The following is a 14,517-nucleotide window of genomic DNA, read 5'->3' as shown; positions in this document are numbered from 1 at the left end:
AAACATGATCGGCCCCTGAAAAGGGGCCGCACCGAAGGTTCATTTCCCCCACTCGCAACCCTCAGTCTTCCAAAGCCCGATAACTACCCCCGTTTTTTGGTGTTGGAATCCAGTGAGCAAGAAAAGCCTCTTGCATCACAGTCCGTGTTCCTAATATCGAAATTTCTGGAGGGCATCATTGGTGACAAATATAATGCCAAAAAACAAAGAACTGGAGAAATCCTGGTTGAAGTACACAACCAACAGCATGCCAAGATCCTTCTTGAACAAACTCGCATAGCCAATCTTGAAATCAGGGTGACACCCCACCGGAGCCTGAACAGTACTCAAGGTGTCATCTCCGAACTAGACCTGATGAATGAGACAGATGCTGACCGGCTGGAGGGCCTGAGAAATCAGGGCGTGACAGCTGTGAGGCGCATAACTATGAGGAGGGATGACAAAGTAGTTTCGACCAAGCACATTATCCTTACTTTTGACCGGTCCACACTCCCAGAGTATGTCAATGCAGGTTTTGTACATTGTAATGTGCGGCCCTACATTCCAAACCCGCGCCGCTGCTTTAAGTGCCAGCGGTTCGGGCACGGAACCAACTCCTGGCGTGGTCGTCTGACCTGCGCAAAGTGCGCTCAGCATGATCATCCTTCTGATAATTGTCCATCATCAACCCTCACCTGCGCCAACTGCCAGGGACCCTATGCCGCCTACTCTCGAAAGTGCGAGAAGTTTAAGCAGGAGAAGGCGATAATTAATGTGAAGGTCACTGAGAACATCACCTTCCCAGAGGCGCGAAATAGGTTCGCCTCTTTCCCCCTGGGAAGGTACGCCGACGCGGCTCGCCGGGGGGCGGAGCGGCGTCTGGTGTCCACAGGGACGCAGTTGAGCTAGTCTGACCTGGCCCCTCCGCCGCCCCCCCTCTTCGGGGTGCCTCAGGCAGCCCAATCCGTCGCCACGCCGCTTGCTGAGGCAGCAGCGGTTGTGGTGACAACCTCTTCTGTAGGGACCGGTGCCGCTCCCGTCCCTGCCTCCTCGACCTCCAGTGTGTTGGAGGGTGCCGACCGGATGGACACCGGGGGCCCCGCATCGGCTCCCACCGCCACCGCACCTGCCGTGCCACCTTTGGTGTCCCGGACGACCTCGGCGGTGGCGGCTCAAACGAAGGGCTCCCGAAAGGGGGTCAAGTACGAGGGGCCTGGTCCACCGGGCACCCTTCTGGCATCCGACGAGGAGATGGATGTCGCGCCGTTCCTGCCGGCAACGCAGCGCAAAGAGCGGCCTCTGATGTCCAAGCCGCCAGAAAGGCCTAGAAATCCTAGAATAACAGCCCCCAAAGACGATACACGAACAAAAACACACACACACACACTCCAGTTATTCTTATATTTAAATAATGGGAACTGAAAACATCATCTAATGGAACTGCAGAGGCCTCCTTTAAAATCTTGACGATGTGTATGAGGTGCTGCATGCCAATCAGCCAAGTATCATGTGTCTCCAGGAAACACACTACAATCCTAAACAAACAAATTTCTTAAATAGGTACATGGTATTTAGAAAGGACAGGGTTGGCTTAACACACTCTTCAGGAGGTGTGGCAATTGTCGCCCAGATATTCTTAGCCTGCCACCCTGTCACTCTGAACACTGTCCTTGAGGCTGTAGCAATCCGTACGATAGGTTGATAACGGTATGGTCCATTTACATTCCTCCTGATCATGCAGTTTCGAGCTCTGACTTCGAGGCGCTGGTCGACCAACTGCCCGAACCATACATCCTAACAGGCGACATCAATGTGCACAACTCTCTTTGGGGCTCCTCTAGAATGGATGCCCGAGGTCGCCTGATAGAGAAATTTCTTACATCTTCAGGAGCATGCCTTTTCATCAAAAAGCAGCCTACATACCATAACTTAGGACACAATACATACTCGCATCTTGACTTGGCTATTGGTTCTGCAATTCCCTTTCCATGTCTTGAGTGGGGCGTGGGCACGGACCCATATGGTAGTGACCACTTCCCCACTTCTTTAACGTACATAGGTAAAGGCCCATGCAGTCCATCTTCCCAGAACAGGTTTAATGAATCAAAAGCAAACTGGAGTACCTTCACAGAAACATCTAAACTACACCACACAAGCATAAAACACCTACACGTGGAGGAAGCAGCCCAACTCGTCATGGCACACATACTCGACGCCGCCGAAAAGTCCATGCCCCAGGCCTCCAGTGCGTCCTGCAACCCAAGAAGGCCCTGGTGGAACGAGGCCTGTAGGCGGGCGCGAGAGGCCCAGAACAAGGCGTGGGGTGTCCTTCGCCGGTACCCCACGCCAGATAATCTCATTTCCTTTAAACGGGCAAAGGCCCTTGGGAAGCGTGTGCGTCGTGAGGCGAAAAGGGAGAGTTGGCGCGCCTTCCTCACTTCCATCAACTCATACACTGACACTCACAAAGTCTGGACACGAATGCGCAAACTAAAAGGACAACACACACACAGCCTGCCCCTGGTTAGCACAACAGGGGACACACTCGAAGACTAGGCCAACACGCTCGCACAACACTTCGAACACGTGTCCAGCTCAGCACACTACACCAACACTTTCATTAAACACAAAGCATCATGCGAGAAGAAGTCCCTGCGAGACAGTAATAAGTCGAACTGATCCTATAACACCCCCTTTTCACTTCATGAGCTGAAAGTCGCACTCGGTACTTGTAAACCTTCAGCTCCAGGTGCAGACAGGATTTCATACACAATGATACAACACTTACATGCAGACACGCTTGAAACACTTCTTCACCTCTACAATAAAATATATCTTTCGGGGCACTTTCCACGTTCTTGGAGAGAGGCCATAGTAGTGGCTTTCCTAAAGGAAGGGAAGGACCCTTCCTCTAATGCCAGTTATCGACCCATTGCCCCGGCAAGCTGCCTGTGTAAGCTCTTCGAGAAGATAATAAACAGAAGACTTGTGTACTTCTTAGAGTACAATGGTCTTCTCGAGAGCTGCCAGGCAGGCTTCAGGGCGGGGCGATCTACCAACGATCAACTGGTTGCATTAGAGTCTTATATCAAAGATGCTTTCCTCCACAAGCAGTACTGTATGACAGTCTTCTTTTATCTTAAAAAGGCGTACGATACTGCTTGGCGGTACGGCATCCTTAGCGACTTGAAGTCATTTGGCATGTCGGGTAACATGATGAACAGGCTTGCCAGTTACCTGTCTGAAAGAACGTTTCGCGTGCGAGTTGGAACTGCACTCTCTAGGGTTCATGTGCAGGAAAACGGCGTTCCACAAGGTGGAGTTTTAGGTTGCACCCTTTTTATTGTAAAAATGAATTCTCTTCGGAAGGCATTGCCACCGTCGATTTCATGTTCAATTTATGTAGACGACGTACAATTATCTTTTAAGTCTTGTAACTTGTCTGTCTGCGAGCGGCAAGTCGAGCTTGGTGTCAACAAGCTTGCCGGCTGGGCGGATAGCAACGATTTTCAATTTAATCCGGGAAAGTGCACTTGTGTTTTGTTTTCCAAGAGGCGTGGTATCCGGCCGGATCCTGACATTCAACTCAATGGTGTCTTGATTCCTGTCAAAAAGGAACACACGTTTTTAGGCATAACCTTTGACGAAAAGCTTACATTCATTCCACACCTACAACAGCTAAAACATAAATGCCTAAAACAATGAATATCCTTAAGGTTCTGTCGCACATCTCTTTTGATGCTGACAAACAACTTCTTTTACGTGTTTTTACCAGCTTGATAGGTTCACGATTGGACTATGGTAGTGTTGTTTATGGGTCAGCAAGTAAAACATCCCTCAAATTGCTGGACCCTGTGATTCATCTAGGGCTCCGCTTGGCGTGTGGCGCCTTCTGGACTAGTCCAATTGAAAGCCTGTATGTCGAGTGCAACAAATGAAACCTACAACGTCAGCGAGCATACACAGAGCTCCTTTATGCTTTTAAAATTTCATCCATGCCTCGCCATCCTTTTACACCAGATTTTATGATAGATCCATGAGTGAACTCCTTTTAAATCGACCATCGTTCTCTGCGCCCTTCTCTTACAGAGTTAGAGAGGAAGTGTCAGAGCTTGCTGTCTCCTTTTTAGACACCATTAAAGTTCTGTAACAGATTCCATAGCACCATGGCATCTCCGCCCTGTGTCATGCGACACATCTTTTACACATGTAGAAAAAAACCGAGCTCCCACATGTACAATTCAGCAGCACTTCTTGTATTTGCAGGAGAAGTATCAGTGTTCTGAGTTTTATACAGATGCCTCTAAGACTTCCACCTCTGTGTCCTGCGCTGCGCATGGACCCGGCCTTAATGTCACTAAAACTCTGAACAGTTATACTAGCATCTTTATGGCAGAGGCTTATGGTGTACTTCTTCTTGTTAATCATATACTTCAAAGCCACATCCCACAATCCATTATCTATACAGATTCACTCGGTGTTGTGAGGGCACTGCCGTCAACAATGTCTTCGACAAACCACGTTGTCAATCTGATCGTGAAGGGTATTATGTCTGTGTATGTACGTAAATTTGAACTGGTTCTTTGCTGGGTCCCTGGCCACTGTGGTATAGCCGGGAACGAAGCAGCCGACCGAATGGCTGCTGCTGCTACACTCTTGAGTACAGTAGACATAACAACATTACCCTACACAGATGTGAAACTGCACATCAGACAACAACTTCGCAAAACATGGCAAACAAACTGGAGTGAACAAACAGACAACAAATTACATGTAATAAAACCTCACTTGGGACCATACACCACCGACACACGCAATAGATACTCTGAAGTCGCCTTGGCCAGATTACGGATAGGGCACACACATGCAACGCACTCGCACCTTCTCACTGCATCTCCAAGACCTCTGTGCAGCAGGTGCGGAGAGGCCCTATCCGTGATCCACATCCTCATACAATGTAAGGCACTTCACACAACACGACACAAACACTTCAGAGAACTCTACAGACAACATATCCCACTACATCCATCGCTGTTTCTAGGTGACGATGCCAGTGTTTCTGTGAAACGTGTGTTTGATTATTTGTCAGACGTTAAATTTTTAAACCTCATTTCCTATCACGCATAATCAAATCTGGCCCTATACACCAGCCATCACCATTATCTTTAACTTATTTTACTAGGTTCGGTTAACACCTCTTTTTTTCCCTTTTTGTGGTAACCACTACACTTCGTTAAATAAACTTTTCTCTGGCGCTCTTTGCCCTTAGTCGGGCTTGCGCCATAAAAAAACCCAACCATCATCAATATATATTACTAGATCATTGAAACCCACCCTACGTATTGTTTTTTTATCTTGGGGCAACAGCAATATAACCCATCTCGCACCATTGTGTCGTCATCAAAATCACGGTCTATCTCCGATTAAATTGCGTGCTGGCCGATATATTTATTTCAGCCTATCTGCCACCACCTCGATATGCTTGCGCTATCTGTTGAACGTGATCTGAAATTGTGTGATTTATTTTCGCTTTACGGGATAACACAGGCTTGTCCGTGCTTTGACATAGCACATTTTTTGAACACAAACCACAGCAGATTATCAGTGAAGCAAGTGTAATACTTCTAAGGCAATGATCCAACCAACGCAAACAAACACTGATATTTTTTTTATTTTTCATTTGGAATTCCTAACCGGTCCGCATAAATTCCACACCAAGCAGCATTACTTTACATGTGTAAAATACCTTCTTAGTACACATTTGCTACCGAAACATTACAGCTTCTTCTTTTCTTCGCTCACTTTCATGTACAGTTCGTACTTGTATGTAACCGCCCAAGAAAAAAAATTGGTAAAAACTTTCTCAAACCTTTCTGCACACGTTCTGAATTTTCTCTCAAACTGTACTACGAATGTATAACTGTTTATATTAAATCGTTATCAATGTGTTGGATGGGATCTTTATATATAAAGCCAATTTTATGACGTATTTAACGTGACCCCGTCCACAACCCTGTGTCCCCAGTCCCTGATCACCCCATCAAGAACAGCAGTGACCACACGATACGAGACGTGACCAACACAAGATTGGCCCCCAGCCCTGTCACCCGGCATAGTGCAGAGCTACCGCTGACGTTTCATCATGGCCTTGAAACTGGATCGGACATCGTCAACGATATCATCATCTGTTCTAGCAAGCGATTCTTCGGTGTAGATTTTCATCGCATTGCTCAACCGCACGGGATGCGTCACCTTGACTCGGGATCGACCCGGACGATCGCCCTCGACCAGGGGCGAGTGATAATAAGGAACATCATTTGACCATTCTCCAAGGTGCAACCCCCACTATTGTGAACGACGAGCATGACAAAGGTGTAATGAGGAGCAGCCTGCGCGAGCTCGATTATGGCTGCCTTGTACATATTTTAAATAGATACAAGAAACGGATACAAGAAAGGACACGGACGAGCGCTCGTCCGTGTCCTTTATTGTACCCGTCTTTCGCGAAGGTAAATTTTGAATATACATCGTACACCACTCGCTCAAACAAAAGGTTTAGCGTTTACGAGAATTTAAAAGCATAAATCAGGTTCGTTTAGGTTCACTGACGTTTTTGGCGCCATTTGTTACAATTGACCCATATAGAGCCTTTCGCCGGGATAGTACGGCAAGCGCCACGTGCATGGTGAAGCCCATGGTGCAGCACTAGGTCGAGCATTTTCAGGGACATCTTATTTGCTGACCCATATATGACGCTTCCGTATTCTAATCGTGAACCTCTTCGGATAGTAAAATCACGAAGGAGAAATTGTTTTGTATGCAGCATAGCATGTGTGCGACAGAACCTTTAGGATAGTCATTAGTGTATCGTTTTGTTTATAACGCCAAACATGCCACGCCGGTGCAGTGTGGGAAAAGAACCACATTTATTACACACATAGTGCATATATAGTATTTGGAAGAGGACGTGTCTTTCACCTTCCAACAGATATGCTGCTGGAGTGACAATCTTCGACACGTGCGCTTGCCGCCAGAGAAACTGCGCGTGCGCGGTACATTAGAGTTGGGTGGCCATGATACGATACATCTTCCTCCGTTACGAAAACAGGAAATAACAAAGAAATAAAGATAACACCAATGGATTTTTGAGGCACTAGTTCAAGGCACTTGCGCGAAGTTTTGGTCGTAGGCCAAATGTTCAGGCGGTCGACGTTGTCTCAGGGACCTTCTCAGTGCCGGTGTAGATGAGACACTTGTGGGGGCAGCAGGCTTAGCAGGCATTGCCGCGGCTGCGGGCCCTGCCTCGACGTCATCTTGATTGTCATCCTGGTCGTCGCGTCGAAAGGGCTCCCTGGTCAGTTGTAGGTGCTCGCGGTTGCGTCTCAACCCCCTGCCGTTTTCTGTGACGACTGTATACGACCTGGGGAGACCGGAATGTCCGAGGACTTGCGCTTTCGTCGCCCATGCACCGTTCTTGATCCGGACCGAATCTTCTGGATTCAGAGGTACCATCGGTCCTCTAGAATGATCCGTCTGGAGGCACCTGATTACCTCGCGACTGGGGTTGCCTTGAACGTCGGGAATGGTTGTGCGGAGACTTCGCCCCATCAGCAGCTCAGCAGGCGAGGGGCCTGGCTCTAGTGGAGTGGTCCTGAAAGCAAGAAGTCACAAAGAGAAATCTTGTTTCGCCTCTGTTGTTTTCTTCAGTATGCGTTTAGTTATCTGGACGCCCTTTTTACCAAGTCCGTTAGACCGGGGGTATCCTGGACTAGACGTCACATGCCTAAACTCGCACAGTCGTGAGAACAATGCGAATTCACGAATGGAAAATTGAGGACAATTGTCAGAACAAACTTCTATGGGTATGCTGTGCCTGGCAAAGACTGAACTTGCTACGTCTACTACCGTTTTAGCCGAGGTGTCTTTCAGCAGTTCAACTTCGGGAAAGTTTGACATGGTGTCATAAAAACATAGGTACGACTTCCCGCCGTACTCGAAAATGTCCATGCGGACGCGATAACACGGTTGGTCGGGGACAGGGGGCATTAGTAAAGGCTCCCGAGGCTGGCTCTACGCATACTTTTTGCAGATAGAACACGTCCGAACGAACGAGTATATGTCCGAGTTTATTCCCGGCCAAAATACAAGGCCTCGTGCTCTCGCTTTGCTCTTGTTAATTCCTAGGTGCCCTTGGTGAATCCTTTCCTGTGTCTCACGTTTCATGCTAGCCGGAATAACCACTTTGCAGTCTTTCAGCAGTACTCCTTTTACCTGCGATAGCTCTCCCTGGAATGGTTTCCATGGCGCCTCTAACCGTTTTCCAGCTTCTAGATCACTAAGCACATGTTTCAGTTGTTCGTCTCGCGCCGTTTCTGCGGCTAGCCGCCTCCATGTGTCTTCACTTATGACGGAAGAGACTATACTCACAGCATGTACCTCTACATCGTTGCTGTCGAGGTCGCACGCAGTGGTCTTTGTTATGGCACGTAACAGCATGTCGGCCAGGAGGAGCTGCTTACCTGGAACAAATTTGAGCTCAACGTCATAACGCAGCAATCCCAAAAAAATCTTTGCAAACTCGCAGTCATGTCGCCAATAGCCCTCTTGGAGATAGCGATCAAAGGGCGGTGGTCTGTTTCAGCCGTGAACTGTCTGCCGTAGACGAAGTGATTAAATCTTTCGCAGCCAAAGACCACGGCCATCGCCTCCTTTTCAATTTGAGAGTATCGCTGCTGTGTTTCGGTAAGCGCTCGTGACGCATAAGCCACAGGCCTCCATGTGTCGTGACACTGAAACAGCGCGGCACCGATGCCGTGCCGTGACGCATCGCAAGACACTTTTGCTGCTCTGGCCGGATCGAATATCGACAGCAAGGGCTGCTTGCTTAGGCAGACACACAGTTCTTTCCATTCTTTTGCATGGTTGTCGGTCCATTCGAAAACAGCATCTTGCCTAATCAAGCTCCTCAAAAGAGCTGTTCTCTGAGCTAACGAAGGCAGAAACTTGTGGAAATAACTGACGACGCCTAACATCCTTTGCACCGCCAGCTTGTCCCCTGGGGTCGGCATGTGCAGCCTGCAGTTTATCACTGCCAAGCTTGGCCTGATGCCTGTTTTATCAACCACATCTCCAAGAAACTCGATTTGGTGCGCGCCGATACTGCACTTATCCGGGTTGAAGGTTAATCCGCCGCGTTCTGCTGATAGCAACACAGATTTAAGACGCTCATTGTGCTCTTCAACTGACGAGCCGTATACCAGAATGTCGGCTACGTATATCTTCACGCCGGGAAGACGTTCGAAAATTTCATTCAACATTTTTTGGAAGACCTCCGAGGCGGACGATATGCCGAAGGGCAATCGCAAAAAGCGGTAGCGACCGAACGGTGGGAAAAAGGTACAAATCCGCGATGTGGCGTCATCCAAAGGAATTTGGTAGAATCCAGAGTTAGTGTCTAAGCGGGTGAACACTGTAGCACCAGCTCACTCGGCTTCGATGTCTTCTCGCCGTGGCATCATGTAGTGCTCCCTCTTTATGCACTCGTTTATTCTCGTAGGGTCAATGCAAAGACGACTGTGCCCGTTCTTTTTTCGAACTATCACCAGAGAACCCACCCAGTCAGTAGGCTCGGTGACTCTTGTAACGATGCCAGCACGCTCCATCCTCTCGAGTTCTCCTCGTAATGGTTCTGTCAGGGCCAATGGCACGCGTCGGACAGGTTGAATGAGTGGCACGGCGTCGTCTAGAAGAAGCATGTGATATGCTCTTTGAACGCAGGCGGTCCCGGTGAACAGGTGACAAACGTCCTTCACAAGTTCTTCGCAGCCGTCCTTGTGATTAGCTGTGAACGCGTGACAGCAGCCCAAGGTGTTCCGTTGCTTGAAGGTCCAGGATTGCCTGACCACATTTACGTACCACACAAAATTCGACAGGAACAGTTCGATCCCCTAGCGTCACTTCCGTTTTGATTATTCCGAGGTGCTTGATTGTGCCTCCACCCTATGAGTGAAGCACCGCGCTGCTTGGCTTCATTTCAGGATTGGGGCGAATTCGGCTGTGTAATCCAAAGAGAAGCAAGTTAGCCTGAGATCCTGTGTCGATCTTTAATTCGACAGACACGTTGTTGACTTGAGCTCGAACCATCCAGTCCCGTTGGCTTATTACGCCTCTTGCAGACAACCCTAGAACGCTGAAGTCGTCTTCGCGATCTTGAATTTCACCCACTATGGCAGCGGCCCAAGAGCATTGCAGCGGCCCAATGCCCAAGATACGATACAATTACTTGAAGCATTTACGTTTTAGGTACTTGATATGTGGAATAAATGCAACCTTTTCGTTAAAGAATATCGTAAAAGCTCGTTAATTCGAACACGATGGGGTCCATAAAATTGTTCGCATGAAGCGGAGTTCGAATTAACGGGCGGATGCTGGAATGATAAACAACTCGCCGGATTGCGCGGGCATAACACAAGGCCGCCACCTCTGGACTTGTGTTCGCGAAATAGGCTCTAGTACACCTTTGTGGCAGGTGATTTCGTAAAAAAATGTTTTTTAAGTAATAATGGCATGCGCCTTAGTACTAATCCCGGTGGCGCGGCACCCTTTGTGGAAGCGAAATAAGCTGTTGCAGTAGCGCAGCGCGGGCGCCACGCTGTTGTATTTTTCTTGCGTTGTTTTGCATTTCGTAAATTTGGTTTCGTTTGAATTTGCAACACAATATACTCACTCTGCGATTTCTTCTTCGTGCGGTAGCAATCGAAAACCATAAAATCATAGCTCGGATGGATCATTCTCGATAGCGACGCGTTCAAATAATTGGGAGCTTTCCTCCATTGAAATATACAGGCCTGTTCCTGGACAACGGCATGAGTTCGAATTGACTGGAAGATCGAAATAACCGATTTCGAATTAACGAGCTTTTACGCAATACCTAAAGCTGTTTTTTTTTAGACTGGAATCAAGACACTCTTCAGTTAGATGTCTGGAACTGGCCTTATGCCCTGCCACATCTCCCAAAACAAAACATCAGTGCTCTTTCCATGATTCGATTTCAAACTTTTGGTAACTGCTCCCCAGCATGTTTGTTAACTCCGAGGTTAACAAACAAACACGTTATATGATCTGAAGGTTAGCTGAACGTCGTCTACTCAGATATACTGTGCAATTTGACTATGGCAACACCTTCCTACGTCACCTAATGTTTACAAAAAAGGTGCAGCACAAATCTCCAACTTAGGCTCACCATTCTCCTGCGCATAGACCATAGAGAGTGTAATATGATCTTCTACACGAAGTTTATCTTAGCCATATTACTAGGCAACGCGTTTTTCAAGTTATCGGACCTATAAAAAGATTTCAGGTTCCTTCCGGTACCATAGCGTGAAGCGGTATCATAGCTTCTCGAAGGTGCAAAATATCGTCATGCAGTAATCCTTACGCAGTGAACCCTTTCTGATGTACGAATCAAGTGCCGGAAGGTGATCAGCGGTAGTCCGCCTCACCCTGAAACAAGAAGACCATGAAACAAGAAGACCTGAAACAAGAAGCCTGCAGCTCTCAAGAAGACCATCATTCTGTAAAAAGTACATGGGTGTCCTGTAGATAATCCAGTAGAAAAGCGTGCACATGCAGCTTGTCAGGGTGATGTGACAAGTACTTCTGGGCTCAGAAGGACTGATACCGTCTTTAAGAAAAGCCCCAACTATAGCTTCCGCCTTATACCTAGGAAGGCGCAGGGAAAGCCACAACTTGTTGAATAGGTGTAGGAGTGTTTGAAGAATGCGTAGGTGTATGAGTTCATTTATGATGTTTGTAACCTTGCGTGCGCTTTTAACTAAAATCCCACACGTGCTCAGAGCATCCCTCAGCTCAAGAAGTGTTAATTTAGAGTTGCACGAGCTTTTTAAAAAACACCTATCATTTTCAGGCCAAGATATCTTTTCACACGAACTTTATTATTCCATGAATGTCATTGGGTAGCGTGCAGAACTGGAGACATGTTGGAATGGTGCAACTCTACTACATGTCCTTCTAGTGTGTCCCCGTTGTGCTGACCGGGGAAAGGCTATGAAAATATTGTCTTGCAGTTTTTTGTTTTCGTGTTCAGACTTCGTGTGTGAAGGTGTGTGAGTTTATGGATGATAGAAAGGCGCACCAACTATCATTTTTCGCCTTACAGCGCCCACGTTTTCACCGACCTTTTACGTTTATAGGAAATGAGGTATTCCAATGCAGCGAACCGACGAAGTATACTCAACATTTTGTTCTGGGCCTCCCGTGAACCCTGCAGTCCTCATTCGAACTGGGCAGCATTGGAGTGCGCGGGGAACCAGGCGCCTCTGCAATTGGTTTTTTGGCGATGTCTAGCATGCGACCGTTCAGGCGTTCTTTCGCCTCTTCAACTTGTAGGTGCTTACTGGATGTTTGATGAATTTTGCTTGTTCGTGTAAATGTTCTTCAGTTCCCTCCTGCTTCACAGATCCCTTCAGAGACGTTTACCTGCTTGGGTGTTTACCGATGTATAGAAATATTCTAGGGAAGCCATCACTACCATACGGGCTCGTAACAACGTCCCACCTAAATGTTGGAAAAGGACTGTACAGCCAATAGCATTCTCAAGGCATGAATAGATGCAGCGTCATGTGTTATGGCAAGTAGGGTAATGTTTGCAAAAATCCACACTCTCTATGATGTGAGGAATATTTTATTGAGACGAACTAGGGCAGCTTGCAAAGAAGAACCTCAAAGTGAGTTATGTGGATAGAGGTCTCCTACTAAATGAAATGGTTTCGGTTAGTGGGGTATCGAGCCTCAAAGTATGCGCTCGAGATCCCGTAATCAGGGGAAACATAGACGCAGTATACAGTTCATAACCTGTTACATATCATTCTGTGAATGACGACAGGATCAAGAACAGCGTTAAAATCGTTGGGATAGAATGTACGTAATTTAGGGAGACAATGGCGACACTTCCCAAACTGTGTCTGCAGCGCACCCGGTCCCTTTCTAATTAGCATTTCTTATTAAAAAAATTTATTCCTTCGTAGGTAAAGTGTGTTTCGTGGAGACACTTGACATTTGGCTACATAGCCGCACTATCTTGTACACATCATCAAGATTTTAAAGGGCCGCTACAGTTTTATTGAGTGATAAATTTTCTTCGCACTATTTGCTTTTGCGAACGCGTGTAGTGTTTGTGCCCGTCTGTGTTCAGTGCGTCGTATTTCGGTGCTTGTATTCTACGAGGCGTTTTGCTCTTTGTTGCTTTGGATGCTGCATCCCGTTTGTTCCGCTTCACTGCAGGGAGCTAGTATCCGATGTCCTTAACATCGACAGATGTCCTAGGGGTACCCGGTGGACCGGGCATATCGACTTAGCACCCTCTTAAATGCCCTTCGTTGCAGACGCCATCGCAACTGGCCATGGGAGTACCAGAGGCGGTACAGGCTTTTCGGAGGAGAAGGAGGCGCTGTCGTTTCCTCCAAGTTGGTCTTCTAAGCGCCCACAAGTTCACTTGAGGTGCGGGGAAGCCGACACGGGAGGAGAGGTTCCATCGGTGCTTGTTGCAACCGCAACCGCTGTGGGCTTGCCTTGCAGTGTGGTGGCGAGTGGTCAGCCGAAGGCAACACAAGGGAGAGGGGGTAACGCGGGACTAGATTAGTTTTGAACTATGACTCATTTTTCGCATGTGCAATGGGCTGGGGGTTTGTCGCGTGCCCCTGTAACCCAGCATGAATGGAGCCAGGACTCGCTTTGAGCTCCCAATGGCCGGAACTTGTAACGGGGCCCTGTCACCAGCGTGGGAGATAGCCGGGTGTCAATGGTTCTGCGTATGACACTCTGTTCGGTTTCCCGTTTGACCATATATTGGGGAAGCTGGCGTGTCCCTGTAATCGAGCTACTACGAGGTATAAGTGTCAATGCGCGGGTGTCTGGACCTCGGCGTGGTCTCGCCACGGAAACGCTGGCGCATCAACCGTGTTTGTTTCAGATGCGCCAGTCTGCTAACTCCAACCTTCGATAACAGTAGGGGGTGAAGTCTGCTCACAACCATACGTGGTGCCTCCAGCCCATTTAGGGTACGGTGGCGGTCAACCGGATCTGGGGTTCTTTGATTGATCCGGTCTATGTGGATCGAAAAATAAACCCTTTCTTAGAAAACGGTTGCGGAGTGGCTATTGTACCACATCTCACCGAGGCCGCCGACTCTGGATGTAGAATCTTTTTGAGATCACAGCTGCATCGCCATCGACCGCCATCAACCCGCTGCAGCGAGCTAACCTAATCGACTTGAATGCCTTCGGCCAATCTCCCTTGGCTGGCATCATCATCATCAGGGATCGCGCTTTACGAGCGCACGCATTGCTTCTTTTTCTTCACCTTACCGCTCGACGTCCCATTAAATGCAGACCTTCACGGTCGCTTCTCTCCTACCTTGACGATCGAGTCTCGTCCTTGGGGGTCGACGGATCCCACAACTTGGTGCCGAAACCCGGGACTCGCGTCTGCCAGGCCGACACCGACAAGCAGAACCGATAG

The 14,517-nt window shown here is 48.1% G+C and overlaps 1 protein-coding gene across 1 annotated transcript; it reads right to left on the bottom strand.

Moving 5' to 3' along the window:
• Nucleotides 1-7,137: 7,137 nt before the first annotated feature.
• LOC144143423 (uncharacterized) lies at nt 7,138-14,237 on the bottom strand. Its single transcript, XM_077675182.1, has 2 exons — nt 14,173-14,237; nt 7,138-7,630 (listed from the first exon to the last, which is right to left on the bottom strand). Exons 1-2 carry the CDS (start codon nt 14,235-14,237, stop codon nt 7,138-7,140), a joined length of 558 nt encoding a protein of 185 aa, XP_077531308.1.
• Between the last annotated feature and the right edge of the window lie 280 nt (nt 14,238-14,517).

The sequence above is a fragment of the Haemaphysalis longicornis genome, unplaced genomic scaffold (assembly GCF_048455015.1).
Source record: "Haemaphysalis longicornis isolate Haplotype H1 unplaced genomic scaffold, Haemaphysalis longicornis Haplotype H1 scaffold_6, whole genome shotgun sequence".
NCBI classification, from domain to species: domain Eukaryota; kingdom Metazoa; phylum Arthropoda; class Arachnida; order Ixodida; family Ixodidae; genus Haemaphysalis; species Haemaphysalis longicornis.
This window is presented reverse-complemented; position numbering and strand designations above follow the sequence as displayed.

Coding starts and splice junctions, on each gene's coding strand:
- LOC144143423 (XM_077675182.1), bottom strand. CDS start 14,237: ATGGCGGTCGATGGCGATGCAGCTGTGATCTCAAAAAGATTCTACATC. Junction 7,631..14,172: donor ATCCAGAGTCGGCGGCCTCG/GTGAGATGTGGT, acceptor TCTTGCTTTCAG/GACCACTCCACTAGAGCCAG.